The sequence below is a fragment of the Atractosteus spatula genome, chromosome 16 (assembly GCF_055471065.1).
Source record: "Atractosteus spatula isolate fAtrSpa1 chromosome 16, fAtrSpa1.hap1, whole genome shotgun sequence".
Taxonomy (NCBI): Eukaryota; Metazoa; Chordata; class Actinopteri; order Semionotiformes; family Lepisosteidae; genus Atractosteus; species Atractosteus spatula.
This window is the reverse complement of record NC_142721.1, coordinates 15558438-15577944: the sequence shown is the minus strand read 5'-3', so window position 1 is coordinate 15577944 and position 19507 is coordinate 15558438. Positions and strand designations below refer to the sequence as shown.

General features: G+C 53.2%; 2 protein-coding genes across 3 annotated transcripts; both read left to right on the top strand.

The window, feature by feature from the left end:
* The first annotated feature begins 2207 nt into the window (after window positions 1-2207).
* Window positions 2208-7817, top strand: LOC148819650 (P2Y purinoceptor 4-like). The gene is made up of 2 exons (XM_088935205.1): window positions 2208-2298; window positions 6771-7817. The coding sequence occupies exons 1-2, from the start codon at window positions 2278-2280 to the stop codon at window positions 7815-7817; spliced, it is 1068 nt and encodes a 355-aa protein (XP_088791331.1). The 5' UTR covers window positions 2208-2277.
* Window positions 7818-10264: 2447 nt separating this feature from the next.
* Window positions 10265-19507, top strand: LOC148819649 (transmembrane 7 superfamily member 3-like). 2 transcript variants are annotated; one of them, XM_088934831.1, is made up of 12 exons: window positions 10265-10522; window positions 11095-11246; window positions 11837-11981; window positions 12205-12325; window positions 13107-13278; window positions 13642-13816; window positions 14793-14879; window positions 15141-15221; window positions 15315-15467; window positions 16626-16723; window positions 17193-17355; window positions 18312-19507. In XM_088934831.1, the coding sequence occupies exons 1-12, from the start codon at window positions 10420-10422 to the stop codon at window positions 18503-18505; spliced, it is 1644 nt and encodes a 547-aa protein (XP_088790957.1). In that variant the 5' UTR covers window positions 10265-10419; the 3' UTR covers window positions 18506-19507. The 2 variants fall into 2 exon arrangements, with proteins under 2 accessions (XP_088790957.1, XP_088790958.1); XM_088934832.1 differs by lacking the exons at window positions 11095-11246; window positions 11837-11981 and having other exon boundaries at window positions 10342-10522.

Below are 19507 nucleotides of genomic sequence, written 5' to 3'. Positions count from 1 at the left end.
CTTACAGAGCACTTTTCTGGACACTCCACTCAGAGCTCTGTACAGGTCATGGGGATCCCCTCCACCCCCACCAGTGTGCAGCCCCACCTGGATGATGCTCCAGTCCTCTCACACACACCAGCTCTCAGTGGGGAGGAGAGCAGAGTGAGGAAGCCAGTTCAGAGATGGGAGTGATTATATTATGTTCTTCTTCAGTGTTTGACACTTGCTCGGGCCTCCCCAGCATCACGATCAGAATCCTGTAGTGGGGGTGGGGGAGGGCTGTTTCTGAAGAGCTGTTGGGGGTCCCGCGTGCACAGGGGAAGTGCACTGGATTGCAGTGGAATCATGCCAGGCGTGCCCGCGTAGCGCAGGAGCTGCCAGCTGCTCGCCTCCTGTTATACCAGCAGCATGTTTACAGACCAGGCAGTCGGGGGCTGAACGCAGGCAGCAACAAAAACATGTGCCCGTCCATTAACGCCCCTCGCGAAAAAGCAAACAGGGGAGAGGGGAAAACAAGGCGGAGACGCCCAGCTGCCGTTACGGGCAGCAGAAATGTCACGTTGTCGGCACCCGGGGGAGACGTAAGCACAGCCTGACCACAGAGGAGTCGCCTCAGCGCCTGTCGTGCTGTGTCTCCTCCCAGGGCTGCGCTTAAGGTTCTCTGGATTTTTATGCTGCTGAATCCGACTCACGGTAAGCACACAGGATGTGAACCGCCATCTTGCTCTGGCTAACCCAAGGGAAAGCTGATCGTGTCTCTTACTATCTGATGTCCAGTACGCTGGTGCGTACGCTTGCGATGGGATGACCCACTTCTTGCCTGCTGGAGCGACTTGTTTCCTTCGGTATGGGGCGCGGCCCCGCAGTGTCAGGTGCAGACCCCCCGGTCAAGGACGCCCACTTCCTGTTTCCTGTCCACGGGAAACAGGAAGTGTGGACAACCTGTGTCTGGGGGGCTGGCTCTTTGTGGCGATAGGGTAGTGCTAGTGGGTGTGTTCTGGGCCCAGGCCGGTCCGTTTCTAGCCCATTCTACTGGCCATCGTGTCTGGTTCCTCTCCAGTGGAGCCCCACTCACGAGTGACCGGGCGAGTCTGAATCTGTACAGGAGGGAGAGGCACAACGAGGAGAGAAGACCACTGACCTAGGCTGGCAGATGGGGCTGGTCAGTCCTGGAACACACTGCTATGCTGGGCGCAGTTTGGACCGCCCAAGTTCTAGAAAAGGTATTTCCTGCTCGGCACGATCCGGCACCGACAAAGTCAACCCAGAGGACTTCTTCGGCATGAAAAGTGAAATATGAACCAGAGGCCACAAGAGGAAGCTGTGGAACTGTATTTAAAACCCAGAACAGGAGGCACTTCTTTACCCAGAGGGTTGTAGGGGTGTGGAACAAGCTATGTACTTGAAACTCATGGTTTGTCTTCTTTTAAGAAACAGCTGGAGGTCTCCAGAATAAATAGCTTCATAGTTCTTATGTTCTTTGATAATAATAATTGCTTACACTTATATAGCGCTTTTCTGGACACTCCACTCAAAGCGCTTTACAGGTCATGGGGATCCCCTCCACCCCCACCAGTGTGCAGCCCCACCTGGGTGATGCGACGGCAGCCATAGTGCGCCAGAACGCTCACCACACACCAGCTCTCAGTGGGGAGGAGAGCAGAGTGATGTAGCCAGTTCAGAGAGGGGGGTTATTAGGAGGCCATGACTGGTAAAGGCCAGGGGGAAATTTGGCCAGGACACCGGGGTAACACCCCTACTCTTCTCGAGAGATGCCCTGGGATTTTTAATGACCACAGAGAGTCAGGACCTCGGTTTTACATCTCATCTGAAGGACGGCGCCTTTTGACAGCATAGTGTCCCCGTCACTACTTTTTAAAGGGGATCTCGAAAGTTTCACAGTCTCTTTAGGCAGAACCTGAAGAGCTGGGAGAAGTGGTTCAACTGATCCGGTTCAGTCAGGAACCAGCTGCTGGGGCTCGTTGGGTAGCCCTGCAGACCAGGAGGGGAGGTGATCCCTCCTTCGGGAAGGGGGTCCAGGTGAATCCCAGCCCCACACCGGGAGGGCGTCTGACGGCGTGTTCGCCCCCAGTTCCTCGCCCCCCCCCCTCCCCGAAAGAGCAGTGCGCGAGGTGTTTACGCGGCACGGCGCCTGTGAGGCTGTGCTGAGTGTGTTTGCTCAGGCCCATATTTGGCTCTCAGCCTTGCCTGTTACCCAGGACAGCCCCGGACGAGCCTGCCTCGCTGACTAGACGCTGGCTCTGGGAGGAAGAGCAGGAGCACCCAGCCGCACAGATGGGGAACAGCCAGGCTCAGGTCAGTGTTGTTTCCAACACCCACTCGTTAACGAAGGGGCTGTGGAGTTGTGCGCCCACTCGTTAACGAAGGGGCTGTGGAGTTGTGCGCCCACTCCTTAACGAAGGGGCTGTGGAGTTGTGTGCCCACTCCTTAACGAAGGGGCTGTGGAGTTGTGCGCCCACTCCTTAACGAAGGGGCTGTGGAGTTGTGCGCTCACTCCTTAACGAAGGGGCTGTGTAGTTGTGCCCCCACTCGTTAACGAAGGGGCTGTGGAGTTGTGTGCCCACTCCTTAATGAAGGGGCTGTGGAGTTGTGCGCCCACTCCTTAACGAAGGGGCTGTGGATTTGTGCGCCCAGTCCTTAACGAAGGGGCTGTGGAGTTGTGCGCCCACTCGTTAACGAAGGGGCTGTGGAGTTGTGCGCCCACTCCTTAACGAAGGGGCTGTGGAGTTGTGCGCCCACTCCTTAACAAAAGGGCTGTGGAGTTGTGTGCCCACTCCTTAACGAAGGGGCTGTGGAGTTGTGCGCCCACTCCTTAATGAAGGGGCTGTGTTGTGCCCCCACTCGTTAACGAAGGGGCTGTGGAGTTGTGTGCCCACTCCTTAACGAAGGGGCTGTGGAGTTGTGTGCCCACTCCTTAACGAAGGGGCTGTGTTGTGCCCCCACTCGTTAACGAAGGGGCTGTGGAGCACAGAGTATCAGAGCGCAGACGAAAAGCTGTTTAAGCGCGGTTGTCTGGCATTTACGACAAGCACAGATCATGACAATCCACAGCAGGATTAGAAGACTTCCCGGTCAGTGTATTCCTCGCTGCTGTGATGCTGTGGACTAGCGAAAAGCACCTGGGCTTTATTGTTTTTTTGAGTTACAATTAATCCAGGTAAGACTAAAGCGAGCACTTTTTTAACTCATCCATACCAGACAGCCTTACTTGCTCCTTCACAGCCTGTGTTGGGATTATTGGATGACTCCGGGCGACTCCAAGATCAGTCGTTAAAGGAGTTTTCCCATTCCTGTCCCCCGAGTCCAGAATCCAGCAGCCTGCCTGTGTCCTGTAAATCACGAGCACTTTAAGGCTGAGGAGAAGGGGATAAATTGGTCCAATTAGATCTTAATTGCTGAAGTAGATCGGTTTAACTCTCACACTCCCAGGGGAAGAACTGGCGCTGACTTAAGGAGACTGAAAACCTCCCAGATTTCAGACGCCCAGGATCGGAGTGGGGAACCCAGGCACCACTCATAGCAAGGGGAGCGATCCTGCTCCCAGAGAGAACAGGGCTTCCAGGTTTTCAATCATACCCAGCTCCTAATGAGTCAAACCAACTAGTTACTGGCTTAATTGGACCCATTTCCCAGCTCCTCTCGGCTCTACAGGTGCTGCTGTGTTCAATAAGGAGATTGAGCAGCCCTGATCAATACATTCAATACATGAAGTGACGATTCTGCGCCCTTAGTTACCAACTTGTTTTCCCTCAGTTCGCAATGGAAGCGGCCACACTGTTTCTGCAGTCACAAGCCGGGCGTCTGACGACCAGCGCACCGCTATATAACCTGTCCTGTCCCGGCAGTGGGGAGGTTCAGGCGTGCTGTCTTTGCGGGTTGTGGCGTGCCTCTCTCCCAGAGGCCAGCCTACTGTTTCTTCGGACCGAATCTACATAAAGTGCCTAGTGTCCGCGCTTCACACTCTTTTTCGAAAGCATTACTTTATAGTTAATTTGATTTGGCATTTTTTGTTTATGGCTGGAAGCGCAAGTTCGTCAGGCGGCGTCAATTTTGAAGCGTATTGTAATCCGCTGTTTTTCGGGGTTGGAGTGAGCACCATCTGCCGGGGATAAGGAACATTGCACCCGTACAGTAAATGGTTCAAGTTCACGTTTATTTTTTATTCCAGCCATTTACAAGTATACAGTGGAACAAAATATCGTTCCTCCTGGTCTACGGTGTAAATACAGACAGGACACAGACACAGACATTGTAGACAGGATACACATAGTGCAAAGTGCAGATAGTGCAAATTACAAGGCAAATACATAACACAATATACACAACACACTGGGGGGTTTAAAACCCTGTTTCTGGAATTGGGGTGGGCGCAAGTAGATTCCAGGGTGTCGAGGAGCCTGACAGCCTGCAGGAAGAAGCTGTTACAGAGTCTGGTGGAGCTGGCCCGAACAGTGCGACCTCTTTTCCCAGATGGTAGGAGGACAAAGAGTTTTTGGAAGGGGTGGGAGGGGTCATCTACTATAACCCTTTTCTGATATTAAAAGGGGAACTGCAGTCCCAATTTTCTCAGTTATGAAATTTTGGTGACAAAATAAATTCTTTGACATTGTAGGAACGATTTACATAGTTTGAATTTACATGAAGCACAAAATCGTGAACTTTGTGAGAGTACTGTAAGTCGCCATGTGGTCGCAAATGTGCATTCGAGTTCCCAAGAAATTGCAATGTGTTGTGGCCCTTCCTGCTCACTAGTTACCGACTGATGTACTGTGATGTACGAGCAAATATGTGCAGGTTATGCAGTGGATATTTCACTGCAGGAATGTTGCAACATGATCTACTTGCAGAGTTAACAAGTAGTATTTGTTGGCAAAACTGTCTTGAAGTTGAGAGCAATATTTCTATTGGGTTAAGTGAGATGGACTCACAAGCCTGCTTGTTTACAGTGTAATAGGGCTGCTTCACCTCACTGGAAGTTTTGTTACCTGGTTCTGAATCGCAGAACACGGTGCTGCACATACCTGGAAATGTCTTCTGTTTTGTGATGTAAATTTAAAGTTTAATAAGTTGTTGTGTACATTTTTCAGTTACTGTGGTTTAAAACACGCTCATCAGTGCTGATTCTTTTAGCGGTATTATGTGTGTTGCAGTTAAAATTGGATCAGTGTCAATCTTTCTGTCCTATATGGTGTCAAAATAAAACCACATGTCCCTGTTGATTTGAGTCACACTGAATTTCTTATAAAGGAACGTTGAAGAAACAGCTGATATCAAATATTAGAATACTAAAAAAAATACTGTCTTTGGTGTGGGAACATCCTGTCCTAGCTCTGTGTTTATTACAGTGTTGTTCTTGTCAAAGATGAGCTTTGTTTTCTAAAACACTGTATTTAGTACATCTGGAGCCTCACTAAAGCTAGGGGTAAGTGCCAGGATGGTGATGATTAAATCCTGTTTCAGACATTGACCAAAACATCTGCAGAAGTGTCAGTGAGGTCTGACTGTTGCCAACAGTCACTTTCCAAAGATCTCTCCAGAGTCTGTGTTTCTCTTGCCATTAACTGAGAACGGCTTTACATAAACTAACCTGAGCGCACAGTGGAATGTATCTTTTATCTTCTGAAAACACTTTTATACACCACAGACACTATTTGCTCTTGGGGAATTAGATACCAACAGGAAACGCAAACAGTTTCAGCAAATATATTTTTTCTATCGCCCATGTGTGCAACGTTGGCTTTTTTAAGAACAGTGATCGTGTTCTAGTTTTCTCGAAAGCTCTGAAATTCAAGTTGATATCACGCCTTTATGATGATCTCTGTAGTTTCCTTGTTTGTTTCATGCTTTAAGTGTCTCCTTTGTCTCCCCAATCAGATCGCCTCACTCCTTTATTTATCCAATCAGATTGCCCCTCTCTTTCATCTGCCGAATCAGATCGCTCCTCTCCTTCACCTACCCAATCAGATCACCCCTCTCCTTCACCTACCCAATCAGATCGCCAATCTCCATCACCTACCCAATCAGATCACCCCTCTCCATCACACACCCAATCAGATCGCCCCTACCCTTCACCTACCCAATCAGATCGCTCCTCTCCTTCACCTACCCAATCAGATCGCTCCTCTCTGTCACCTACCCAATCAGATCGCCAATCTCCATCACCTACCCAATCAGATCACCCCTCTCCATCACACACCCAATCAGATCACCCCTCTCCATCACACACCCAATCAGATCGCCCCTACCCTTCACCTACCCAATCAGATCGCCCCTCTCCGTCACCTACCCAATCAGATCGCCAATCTCCATCACCTACCCAATCAGATCACTCCTCTCCGTCACACACCCAATCAGATCGCCCCTACCCTTCACCTACCCAATCAGATCGCTCCTCTCCTTCACCTACCCAATCAGATCGCCCCTCTCCGTCACCTACCCAATCAGATCGCCCCTCTCCATCACACACCCAAACAGATTGCCCCTCTCCGTCACACACCCAAACAGATCGCCCCTCTCCGTCACACACCCAAACAGATCGCCCCTCTCCGTCACCTACCCAATCAGATCGCCCCTATCCTTCACCTACTCAATCAGATTGCCCCTCTCATCACACACCCAATCAGATCGCCCCTATCCTTCACCTACACAATCAGATCGCCAATCTCCATCACCTACCCAAGCAGATCGCCCCTCCGTCACCTACCCAATCAGATCGCCCCTCTCCTTCGCCTACCCAATCGGACGGACCCTCTCCTTCGTCTCCACAGCCTCCAGAGATGGACTTCTGCTTCACCAGCTCCCCGGGAAAGGAAGCCTTGCTGCTGGTGGAAATGTACCTGACCCCGGCCGTCTTCCTGGGGGTGCTGGTGCTGGGTCTCCCCCTGAACCTGCTGTCCCTCTGGGTCTTCTTCCGCCGGGTGCGCCACTGGAACCGCAGCACGCTCTTCCTCTGCAACCTGACCCTGGCTGACACCTCCTGGCTCCTGGCTCTGCCCTTCCTCATCCAGTTCCGCCTGGACCAGCTGCGCTGGACCCTGGGGCTGCCCCTGTGCAAGGCCGTCCGCACCCTCTACCACAACTACTTCTACGTCAGCATCTACTTCATCACCTGCGTCAGCCTGGACCGCTACCTGGCCATCGTGCACCCGCTCAGGTCCCTGTCCCTGCTGGGCCGGCGGCAGACCCTGCTGGTCTGCCTGGCCATCTGGAGCGTCAGCATCGTGATCAGCTACCCCGTGGCCGGCATGACCCTGACGCAGCGGTGCCCCGGGACCAACCAGACGATCTGCACCATGTACCTCTTCCTGGACGACACCTCGGCCAGCCTGCCCTACTCCCTGAGCTGCACCGTCGGCAGCTTCCTCCTGCCCTGCGCGGGCATCTTCTACTGCTACTGCCGCAGCCTGCGGGAGCTCCGGCGCCAGCGGCACTTCCCGCGTCACGCCCACCGGCGCCGCAAGCTGACGCGCCTGATGTACTCCGTGCTGGTCGTCTTCGCCCTCCTCTACCTGCCCTACCACCTGACCCGCAACCTGGCCATCGTGGCGCGCGCCGCCCGCCCCGCCGGCGGCCCCCGCTCCTTCCTGGCCGTGGACCTGGTCTTCACGGTGGAGATGTGCATCTGCAGCCTCAACACCTGCATCAACCCGCTCTTCGTCTTCCTGGCCGGCGGCGACTTCCGGCTCCACTTCTGCTCCCTGCTGCCCGGGCTGTGCCGGGGGCAATGGGCCTGGAGAGGGGGGCGGCGGGCCCGTGCCCGCGGCAAGGGGCACGGTGCTGTCGGGCCGCACGTGGCGGCCGTCTGCCCGGCGTGATGCCCCCTCCCCCGCCCCCCGCCGTCTTCGTCCCTCCCCTGCCCCGAGCGTCACACTGTAAAATAAAAGAGCTCAGTTTTGTACCTCACGGCTATGTCTGTGTCTGTTTTGCTGGGTCCCACCTATTTAAAGACCTCACGCTACCGCAGGTGTGTCACACCAATCACTAGGCCGGCTGTCCAGGAATTTCACATGCATGAACAAAATGCCGCCAGCACTGTGGCCCTGCAGCCTCACAGCCCTGGGGTCCAGGGTTGGACTCTGGACCAGAACACCCTCTGTGTGGAGTCTGCAGGTTCTGTCTGAGTTCCTGTGGTCTCTCTCCGGCTGCTCCAGTTTCTTCCCACCTCCCAGGCCTACCAACCTGCTTGCCTAGGTTCACTGCTGTCCGTGGATCGTCCCTGAGGTTGTGTAGGTGTGTGTGTGTGTGTGTGTGTGTGTGTGTGTGTGTGTGTGTGTGCGCGTGTGTGTGCGCCCTGCGGTGGGCTCGTCCAGTTCAGGCTGCGGTCCTGCCCCGAGCCCTGTGCTTTCCAGAAGGACTCCACAACACTTACCAGGGGGCAGCCAGCTGAAGGTGGGCGACTGGATGCAAAATATGTTTTCTTCGTCCAGGCCATTTTGAGGATTAAAACATACTCGGAAACTCAATTCCCTGCTGGAACGGTACTCCTCTGTGCTTCGGTGTGAGGCTTCGACTTATATAGTCTGTCGTTGTGTTGTTGTGTTGGCAGTGATCTGTCAATCGAATCTCCCCGAATGGCACAATAAAGCTCGAATTGGTGTGTAGACTGTAGTTACCGGATCCGGCCACTAGAGGCCGCCAAAAGACCATAAAATAGTTTGCAAAGGAACAAGTAGAGGTTTATCCCCTGCTGAAAAGAGAAGAAAGGAAACACAACGTTTCGGGCGCGGAGCCTTCTTCGGGTGTGAAGAAGCTGAAACGTTGTATTTCTTGTCTTCTCTTTTCAGCAGGGGATAAACCTTTACTTGTTCCTTTGTAGCCTACGCATGCTGGCGCAGCTCCCCACCTGAACTACTTCAGCCTACTTCTGCTGCCACCCACTGTGCCTTCCTCTACATCTTTCTCTGGATCTCTTCGTCATTTCTTCTCCTCCTCCCTGGGCCGCCTGCCCCCTCCTCTCACCAAACACAGCGACCTGCCCCAAGACCAGGCTCTCTAACCACCTCCTATTCCTTTACAGATCTCGTCGTCAGAATATCATTCCTAAAGGATTTCGCTGGAGATTTCACACTTTTTCTTCTGACTCCGACACCACCCAGAGTGACACTCAGAGACTTCTACGGCACGTTTCGAGGAAACGAATGCTTTCTCCCTCAAACAACAGACTAACCCTTTCTGACAACATCAAAGCAGGGTGGGGATTCTTACGGCTAACAGCTCCACCCCATCTTCCCTTTATCACTCACCTCATCAGATCCCTCAACTCCCAGCTCTACCAGTTCCTTACTTCAGAGAAGGACAAAAAAGTCAATCAGCTTCTACAGAAACAAAAACATCAACATCCCCACCACCTCCACCAATCCTAATCTTCTTGTGACTGTACCCTCTGACCTTGCCCTTTCACAGGACCTGCGATCTCTTCTCAGCAAAGGCCTCGGTTTCGTAAAAGTCCCCAAGAAGCTGGGCACCCCCCAAACCCAAGTCGACTTCACCCACAGGATTCGTCTCAGAGCACATTTTGCTGACAACAACCTGGTTATTGAAGCCATTAGCTATATCAGTCCTAGACAGAGCTGTTGGACTCCCTACTCGGGGGGGATATTCAGTCAATTACTTCATCAACCAATGCTCCCTTCCACACCCAGGAAACAGCTCTAACCTCACACCCGAAGGAGGCTCCACAGCCGAAACGTTGTGTTTCTGTTCTTCTCTCTACAGCAGGGAATAAACCTTTACCTGTTCCTTTGTCTTGATTGCCTTTAGGGAGGGCGTACTTTAGTGTAAAAGTGTGTCTCCGTGGAAGGGGGGTTTATTAGTGTGAAAGTTAATGTTTTTTTGAGTAGTTGGGGTTTAAAGAAGACTAAGAAGTTTGTGCTTGTTGTCAAATTGAGTAATATCGGCGGACAGAGAGCTAAATACTGCTTTATTCGACGTGTTTTGTTGAATAAGATTGACTAAGATAGTTTAAATGAAGCCGGGGAAACATCTGTCCTCTTGGTGCCAAGATCCCTCTGAGACTCGCTACCAAAATCTTGAATAACTCTGAGCAGCCACCTGCAGTGTGCAATTCGCGGCCGGGGACACGCCGGGCGTGCACGAAACACGGGACTGCGTTTAGCCACATGGCTGGAGTACAGAATATACTTACAGAAATATTCTTAATGGAATTGCTGTGTGAGGAAGGTGGACTTCCCGCAATAGGCTAACGCCGTGAGTCAGGACGGGCGGCTCACAGACTGGGCTTCTCCTTTTGGAGATGTGGAGGGGGGGGGGGGGCAGGCGAAGGTCGATGACGTCACCCGGGGCACGAGACGAGGAAGTGAAGCCGGAGGGGAGGCGAAACTCCGCGACTCGGCCTCGGCAGCCTCTCCGACCGCCCCGGCTGCTTGCTAACGGGGAGTACATGAAGACGAGTGCGCGATGACGCGGAAAGACGCTTCGCTGTGCTTGCCCGTCCTGCTGGCCGCGGTCTGCCTGCTGCCCGGGCTCGGCGGAGAGGCGGCGGCGTCTCGCAGTGCTGAAGGTACAGACAGTACCGGGAGCTGGTGCTTATTCGTGCTCATTAGCCGAGGAGCTCCAGCATGCACGCCATCACGTCGATAAAAGTCGTAGCTTCATGCCTGCTCTACAAGAGCAAGGCTACAGCTAGATAGATAGATATTTTATTGAGGGAAATTGCAGTGCAACAGCAGCTTAACACAGTCAACACGGCACATTGTAACGAAATGATACAATAATACAACAATACAATACAATACATTTAATACAATCAGTACAGTCAGTGAGAAGTGCACCAAGAAGAGTTACTCACGGTCCAGGATATACAAAGAACAAACCAGAACAGTACACAAAAAGTTGTACTGCACATTATAAATATAAATATAAATATATGTCACAAGTCCCTGGCATATATTGCACAAAAACAGTTGTAAACGGGAAAAGCCAGATGTAGCAGAGAGTTCACTGTTTACTCACTAGAAGTTGAGTGTAACATTGTCTCTTTTCATCCGACCCGCAAAGCACGCGTGTAGCCAAGCCTTCATACGGAACTCGGCGCAAGGCTCCAGCTCTGCTCCGGTTTTTGTTTTAAACTAGGTGGTCTCGCCGTGCCTCTCTCCCAGCCGTATTTCCTGCGCCTGCTCGCCAACACCCCCGAGCTGCTGGTGGCGGAAGTGGGCGACGCCGGAGTGGGAGTACTGGTCCAGGCGCAGACCCAGTCCCGCCGCGTCACCCTGTCCCAGTCACAGGTACCCCTCGCCTTGGGAGGGCCGTCCCGCTGTTGCGATTCTTAAGAGTCTCTTTAAGGTGCTTTTTGTCGTGTCTGGGCTGGTTTTTCTCCTGTGGAAAGCGCCAGTTTTCGTTTCAGCGATTAAAACCCTCGCAAAGAGAATGGTCGGTGTAGTTTAGGACTCAATAAAGTAGCAGAGCCCGCACATGAAATTGAAACATTGCGACACCGAGGACTGAGACCGAAACCTTTTTTTGAAATTTCTTATTGAAGCAACAAAAATACGTACAATACAAACAACTACATACAGCACATCAGTGACATCGTGAGGGAAACGTACTGTAATACAATTACACTTTATGAAAAAAGATTAAACGAGGTAAATAAATATAAGGTCCGCACAGCTTGCATGTTCTAACATTGCGATATAGTCTGGAAATACGTCTTTACATCTATTTTAAGCTGTCCAAACACGGGTGTCTTCCCAGATCGTTTCACTTTATGCACATAATATCCTGCAACTGTAATACAGACTGAGGCTGAAACTGCAAACGAGCCGGGATTTGCAGGGCCGCGACTGACCCCCAGTGTTCGCTTCTGGTACTGCAGGCGTTCCCCCGTGACGCGTCCTACAACGGGACCAGCGCCGGGCTGTGGATCCCGTTGAAGGTGTCGGCGCTTCGCGCTTCCTTCTTCATCAGATCCGAGGAGAACATCACCGCGCTCGTAAGCGTCGTGCCTTACCGGGAGCAAGGTGTGTGCGGCGCAGTAGGACACAGCTTCCTTTCAGCCGCCTGAAAATGAGCCCCACCAGCGAGCAGGGGCCAGTCTCAAACGCCGAGCCTTCTGCGCGGGTCTGAGTGCAGGGTCTTCGTGTGTTCTCGCCCCTGCCCGTGTCAGTGTGTCAGTGTGTCAGTGTGTCAGCGGTGAGGTTATCTGCAATGGTGTCCCTCTGTTCCGGCGTGTTTTTCTTCCAGATCCTGTTCCCGGCGCGTGCAACACGGAATTCGACATGGAAAACGACCCCAATGTCCACCTGGGCTTCACGGCCCACGAGACCGTGGTAGAGTTCGCGCCTGCCAACCTAGGGGCTGCAAGGTGAGCTGACAAGTGGTTCGAAATGGATCCGATCTGCAACATTGTACAAATTTCACAAACATCGGAGCTTGCCAGCGGGTTTTAAGACATTTGTATAGCGCTTTTCTGGACACTGCACTCAGAGCTCTTTACAGGTCATGGGGATCCCCTCCACCCCCACCAGTGTGCAGCACCCACCTGGATGATGCTCCAGTCCTCTCACACACACCAGCTCTCAGTGGGGAGGAGAGCAGAGTGATGAAGCCAGTTCAGAGAGGGGGGTTATTAGGAGGCCATGACTGGTAAAGGCCAGGGGGAAATTTGGCCAGGACACTGGGGTTACACCCCTACTCTTCTTGAGAGACACTCTGGGATTTTTAATGACCACGGAGATTTAGGACCTTGGTTTCACGTCTGAACGATGATGCCTTTTTTACAGTATAGTGTCCCCGTCACTATACTGGGGCATTAGGACCCACACAGACCGCAGGGTGAGCGCCCCCTACTGGCCCCACTAACGCCTCTTCCAGCAGCAACCTTAGCTTTCCCAGGAGTCTCCCACCCAGGTACTGACCAGCTCACACTGTTGAGCTCCAGTGGTGATCTACAGGGTAGTACAGATGCTGGTGTATTGCTCGGAAAGCCACATACGTATCACTCTTTTCCAGAGCCTCCACCGATCCTGGTGCCTGTACTCCGAGAGCTCACATGTACAGCTCTGGCCAGTCTAACCCCGTTTTCCCCGAGTGCTGACCTTTGTCCTCATGTGTTCTCTCTCTCTCTCTCCCCCTGGTGGTGTTAGAGACCTGAGCCCCCCAGCTTGTGATGTCGGCCAAGGGACCCACTCGAGATGGAGGCTGACCTATGACCTCTACCAGTACTTCCTGTCGGAGGTGGACGTCAGTGAGGCCGGGCTGTTTGACGGGCTGGCGAGGATGAGCTCGGTGCAGAACGTGGAGCAGTATGGGAGGAAGGTGGGATTGCATGCGTGTATGTGGGATGTCTGTCATGACAGTGACTAGTGAGCAGGAAGGGCTGCATCACATCACAATTCTTGGGGCGACACCAGGGGTTTGCGGCAACACGGCAACTTACGGTACTTTTACAAAGTTCAAGATTTCGTGTTTAATTCAGAATGTCATTTTTTCTATGACGTCAATGAATTGATTATGTTGCCGAGATTTAATAACAGGTCTGAGAAGTTGGGGCTGCAGTTCCCCTCTAAAGAGCCTGTCCATGGTCCCCTGGTTTACGATGCCAGGCTGCCCTGGGGTCCGCGTCCTCGCAGTCCCTTATCAAGCGCTGCTCTCTCTTCAAGGTGTCTCCTGCCGTTCCAGATCGCTTCCCTGACCTCCTTCGACAAGACCCGCCTGCTCGTCAGCCCCTTCGCCAGCATTGGGGTCATCTATGCTGTGGTGGTCCGGGACCCCCTGCATCACGCCGCCTCCCTCTACGTCCCCATGTCGACCTACAGCTGCGGCCTGGCCCCTCCCGGCCCCTGCCGGGGTCAGGGTGAGTGATCCAGCCCCGGAGGGGGGACGGCTGCTGCTCTCCCCCTTCAGAGCTCGCCAGCAGGGTTGTGTGTCAGTGTGTTGGATGCACAAAATTATAATAATTCCTTACACTTATTTCTGGACTCTCCACTCAGAGCTCTGTACAGGTCATGGGGATCCCCACCACCCCCACCAGTGTGCAGCCCCACCTGGATGATGCTCCAGTCCTCTCACACACACCAGCTCTCAGTGTGGAGGAGAGCAGAGTGATGAAGCCAGTTCAGAGATGGGGGTTATTAGGAGGCCATGATTGGTAAAGGCCAGGGGGAAATTTGGCCAGGACACTGGGGTAACACCCCTACCCTTTGCAAGAAATGCCCTGGGATTTTTATTAAGCACAGAGGGTCAGGACCTTGGTTTTATATCTCAGCCAAAGATATTTTTTTTTACAGTATAGTCACTATACTGGGGCATCAGGACCCATACCCACTGGGGGGTGAGCGCCCCCTACTGGCCCCACTAACATGTCTTCCAGCAGCAGCCTCAGCTTTCCCAGGAGTCTCCCATCCAGGTACTGACCAGGCTCACGCCTGCTGAGCTCCAGTGGGGCTGCAGGGATGGTGGATCTATGCAGGTTGAGTGAGTTGCTTGACCTCGGGTGTGAAGAGAGGGCGGGGGGTCAGATCCCCTGCACTGTGTGAGACGCTGGCCTCCCTCTTGACCAGAAACCATCAACTCTCCTGCTGAGGGAGAGGAAGTCTGCAGAAAGCAGAGCTGGTGAAAGCAGCTGTGGTGGTAGTCTTCTGTTGCCTTTTGTTCCTCACTGCCTGCTGGTACAGCTGAGCTGCTGTGAAAATCTCACCCCCGGAAACATTCCTTTTACAGACCTCGGTCTTTCCCGTCATTATCCGCCTTCGAAAACCACCATTAGCGTTTAATCCAGAGCCCCGCCTCAGGTCAAAAACTGAACGTTTTCGTGTTCCCTGCTTTCGTAGGCCCAGTTTCGTCACGGGTGTTCTTCACTGTCCTGGGGCTCTACGGGCTGTTCGTGTGCTTTGCTGGGCACAGGTTTCCTGTGGCCGGTAAGTTTTTTAGCTTTGAGGTTAAGCAGGTAAAGGGATCTCAGTTCAGCCACTGCTTGAAACAAACCACCAAGGCTTCAACAATGAGGCAGGACAGGGGGCTCCAGATGTACGCCCCCCTTTTTGTAAAGTGCCTCGTGTTCTCGGTTTTAAAAGCCCTTTCCACTCGTCCCCTGGTTTGTGTGGAATAGCCGCACAGGCCCTCGAGCTGGTACAGAGGGAGAAACACTGAGACGCTTTTGTCCCGCTGGGCTTTTTCAGGACTCTTCTTCTTGGGGTTCCTGATGTTCTGCCTGCTCTCGTTCGTGCTGGTGGGACGTTTTTCGGGCGCGTCGTACGACCGTGAGTTCTGGCGCCCCTCCGCCGTCGCCCCGCGTGCCCCTGAGCGCTTGTTGGCCCGCGGCTCAGCCTGGGTCGTCTGGTCTCCTCCCGCAGTGTGTCTGGTGTACGCCGCCGTGACCGGAGGGCTCGGGGGAGCTCTGTTCGCTCTGTGCGGGTGGCGGTTCAGAGCGCCTCTCCTGCTGACGGCGCTGGCCGGCCTGGTCCCAGGGTTCCTCCTGGCCGCGGTTATAATGTTCACCCCACTTGGTAAGTCAGAGCACCGACGGGGTTAAAGGGCACCTGCAGCCCTATTTTTATATACCGGGGTTAGGAAGAATCGGCATCGATGAGCGCATTTCAAACTAGTGAAAGTCATATCTGCACAGTCACTTGCAAAATCTCCAATTTCCATCACAAAGTAGATTCAATTTCCAGGTGGGCGCAGCGCCATGTTCTGCGATTCAGAACGAGGCAGCAAAACCTCTAGTGACGTGATGCAGCCCAATTACACTGTAAACAAGCAGGCTTGTGAATACGGCTCTTTTAATCCAATAGAAACATGGCTCTTGACTTCAAGACAGTTTGGCCGACAAATACTGTTTCTGAACTCTGCATGCAAGTCACATTAGAACGCTCCTGCTGTGAAATGTCTGCTGCGCAACCTGTGCTTATTCGCTCGGACGTCACATGACATTAGGCGTGACCGAGACTAGTGAGCAGGAAGGGCTGCCTCGCGTCTCAGTGCGGGGGAGCTCTTGCTGTTGCCCACAGCGAGACCAGGGCTTTGCAACAAAGTGCTGACTTGCAGTGCTCTCACAAAGTTCCTGGTTTTGTGCTTTTAATTCGGCATTTGTCATGTTTTGTGATACCGTCAATGAATCTGTTTAGTTGCCGAGATCTGAGAAATTGGGACTGCAGTTCCCCTCTAAGAGGGTTACTCTGGTGTGGGGCCAGCAAAGATTCCTGTAGGTTTCATGTGACTCATTCATATTTCTTCTCATCCCCCAGTGCCCCCACATGCATGTAATATAAATCTAACTCAGAAAGGCCCAGCGTTTGGTAAATAAAATACACTGCATGCCGATGATCCCCTTTTGTGAGCAATAAGCTGAGTGGTGTGCTCTGTTGAAACGCTCGCTTTTGTAAGTTGTGTGTCGGACCTGACCTGGGTTCGTTCTAAGTTCTCTTTGTGTGGAAATATTTTATATAGTTCTAATAGCAAACGCTAATAGCCCATTTGTGGTTATACCAGAGTGACCAGAGCTGTACTCAGGATATAAAATCTTTATGAAAGTGCTTGACGTCAGAGCACCGCAGGGGACGCACTTCATGCGCGTCTCCTTTGGTGCTCTCCGGAACATAGGATCTTTTCCGTGACGGATCGGTCGTTTCCCGCCTTCACCCAGCTGTTGTTTCGAAACACAGTGAACGAAAAGGTGCTGAGGTCTGACGTGCTGTTCTGGATGTGCGTGACGGCCGTCTCCATCGTGCTGCCTGCCGTCCTGCTGGCCTACCCCAGAGCGGTGAGTCGGACACTGGCCGTTACTGGCCCAGTCTGGCAGCCTGTTGTCTGGCACAGTGTCCACCTGGCCGGTGCACAGTGCATAGTTTACTGCAGGGGTCTCACATCCAGTCCTAGAGGACTCCTGGGGGTCTAATTCTCCAGGTGAGCTCTTCATCACCGAGTCCCATTAATTCCTTTTAATTTAAGTGCTTGCTTTTTAACCTCTGTTTTTTGGCTTTCTGGCTTTGGGTGCAGAAATACTCTACTGCAAGCTTTCCCAGGCATTGAGCAGTTTCTCCTCGAGTCAGCTAGCTAACAGCAGCCAGGCGCTGTGTAAGTTAGTCCATGCGGTTTGCACATGGCTGCAGTGTCTTGGCTCCCCTGCCTTGTGATCGTGTTGGTGGGTGTAGCCTCCTCCTCTCCCCTGGGTCCTGCCCGGACTGCTTTCCTCCGAGACTAACTCCTGTGTTCTCTGACCCTGCCCCCAGCTCGGCATCCTGTCCTGTGCTTTGGTGGGCTCCTACACTGCAGTGCTCATGGTGGGCTCGTACCTCCCCACCAGCCTGCCCTACATTCTCCTGAGTGTGATCCGGAGAGCCGTCAGCCCCCTGTTCTCCCAGGCCATCATCCTGGCGCCTTTCCAGTCCACGGGTGAGTTGCTTTCTTGTTAGCTGGCTGGCGTGACGTGTGCAAATGCCTCAGTACTGAAGGATGGGAGACCCTGTAGGTTACATGCAACACGTAGATATTGCTCACCTATCTATGCACCCCCTCCTACCTGCACAGCTATTAATCTACTTGAAGGAGCAGGGCTTTGCTCAGGGACGGTATATTTGGAATGCCCCAGGGAGGAGGGCACGATGTGGTCTTGGCTTGACACCCACTCGAGCAATGCAGGGCCTCAGCTCAAGCCTGCTGGGCGTATGGGATGGGGCTGCTCATGGTTTCAAAGCCTAGTGGATGTCATAATTACTCATTCCTTACACTTATACAGCGCTTTCCTGGACACTCCACTCAAAGCTCTTTACAGGTCATGGGGATCCCCTCCACCCCCACCAGTGTGCAGCCCCCCCTGGATGATGCTCCAGTCCTCTCACACACACCAGCTCTCAGTGGGGAGGAGAGCAGAGGGATGAAGCCAGTTCAGAGAGGGGGGTTATTAGGAGGCCATGACTGGTAAAGGGCAGGGGGAAATTTGGCCAGGACACCGGGGTTACACCCCTACTCTTCTCGAGAGACACCCTGGGATTTTTAATGACCACAGAGAGTCAGGACCTTGGTTTTACGTCTCATCTGAAGGACGGCGCCTTTTTACAGTATAGTGTCGCCGTCACTATACTGGGGCATCAGGACCCACACAGACCGTAGGGTGAGCGCCCCCTACTGGTCCCACTAACACCTCTTCCAGCAGCAACCTTAGCTTTCCCAGGAGTCTCCCATCCAGGTACTGACCAGGCTCACACTGCTGAGCTCCAGTGGGGCTGCCAGCTGGGAGCTGCAGGGTGAGATGGCTGCTGGCTGTGGATGTGCGCGCGAGTGTGTTGTAATGACTGTGCCGAGCCCCGAGGAAGGTGTTCCAGTCTGGTCTGCGCCTCTTGCTTCACCAGACGGCGCCCTGCTGGCCCTGTGGGCTGTCCTGGCCGTCGGGGGGGCCGCGTCTCAGCACTTCCTCACCAGGGACGAGCCCCCGTTCCCCCGGGGTCCCCACCCGAGCCGGGGGGAGAGCCAGGGCCCCCCAGCCTGCGACGAGAGGTCGGCTCTGCTCGGAGGCGCGGAGGGGCGGCGCGAATCCTGCAGATGAAGCCTGTCCTGTCCGTCTGAGGGACCCAGAACGAGAGAAGCCCTGTCCATAAAGCCCCCCAGACTCCAGCCTGAAACCCCCCGTCGCAACATCCCTCCTTGTGAGGTACCCTGCTGCTGGTGAGCATGGTGAAAGGGCAGATGCACTTTATCTGTTATTGCGTTCAAGCAATTGTCAAGCCCACAGGTTCATTCCTTATACCTTTTCACCTGTTGAAACAGTAACTACATTAATTTTTAATGTCACTAATAGTAATAACTATGAATGTGTGTCTGTGTACTAATATAGAACGGCACTTTGTTCAAATATATTCAGACCCACTAATGGCTGTCAAATTGTCGTGTTATAAGCACAGGAGTACAGTACCATTGAAGGGGTGTGGAAACTGCTCAGTGTCCATTAGCTGCCAGCAACCAGGCGGGGCGAGGTAGCTTGTTGGAAACCGCGAAACAAACTTCTTGTTTGCCCTGTGAGCTAGTCCACGCGGTTTGCAAACAGGTGCAGTTTCTCTGCACCTCTCCCTCGTGATCGTTTGTGGGTGTGGCTCCCTCCTCTCCCCTCTGTCCGGCGCGGACTGCTGCCCTCCGAGCGTGGCTCCTGTGTTCTGTGACCCTGCCCCCAGATCAGGGTCCCGTCCTGTGGTCTGTCCCAGAATGCTCTTCTCTAGGGGGGTTTCGCTGTTTTGATGACAGGGGGTGGCACCAACACCCCCCCAATCCCCCAGCAGCGTCAGGTCCTTCACCCCCCCCCCCCCGCCCCCCCCATCTTCCAGCTGCTAAGACACCCCAAAACTGGAGAGGATGGACATCTCCACCCTGCTGGCCTCAGCCCAGCACCAGGACACCAACAGGCCAGTCTGGCGTTCAGCGCTGTGCTGACCAGATCAATCCTAGACTGACAAAAAGGGAAGATATACATTTTTTGACAGATTCCATATTTTATGATGGTAATACTTCTTGTAGCTGTAGTGTTTTGTCAATAAAATTGTTTTTTATATACCGT

Excerpts from the sequence above, each read along its gene's own strand:
- LOC148819650 (XM_088935205.1), top strand. The coding sequence starts at position 2,278 with ATGGGGAACAGCCAGGCTCAG. Across the intron at positions 2,299-6,770 it reads TGGGGAACAGCCAGGCTCAG|CCTCCAGAGATGGACTTCTG; the intron begins GTCAGTGTTGTT and ends TCGTCTCCACAG.
- LOC148819649 (XM_088934831.1), top strand. The coding sequence starts at position 10,420 with ATGACGCGGAAAGACGCTTCGCTGTGCTTGCCCGTCCTGCTGGCCGCG. Across the intron at positions 10,523-11,094 it reads GGCGTCTCGCAGTGCTGAAG|GTGGTCTCGCCGTGCCTCTC; the intron begins GTACAGACAGTA and ends GTTTTAAACTAG. Across the intron at positions 12,326-13,106 it reads GCCAACCTAGGGGCTGCAAG|AGACCTGAGCCCCCCAGCTT; the intron begins GTGAGCTGACAA and ends TGGTGGTGTTAG.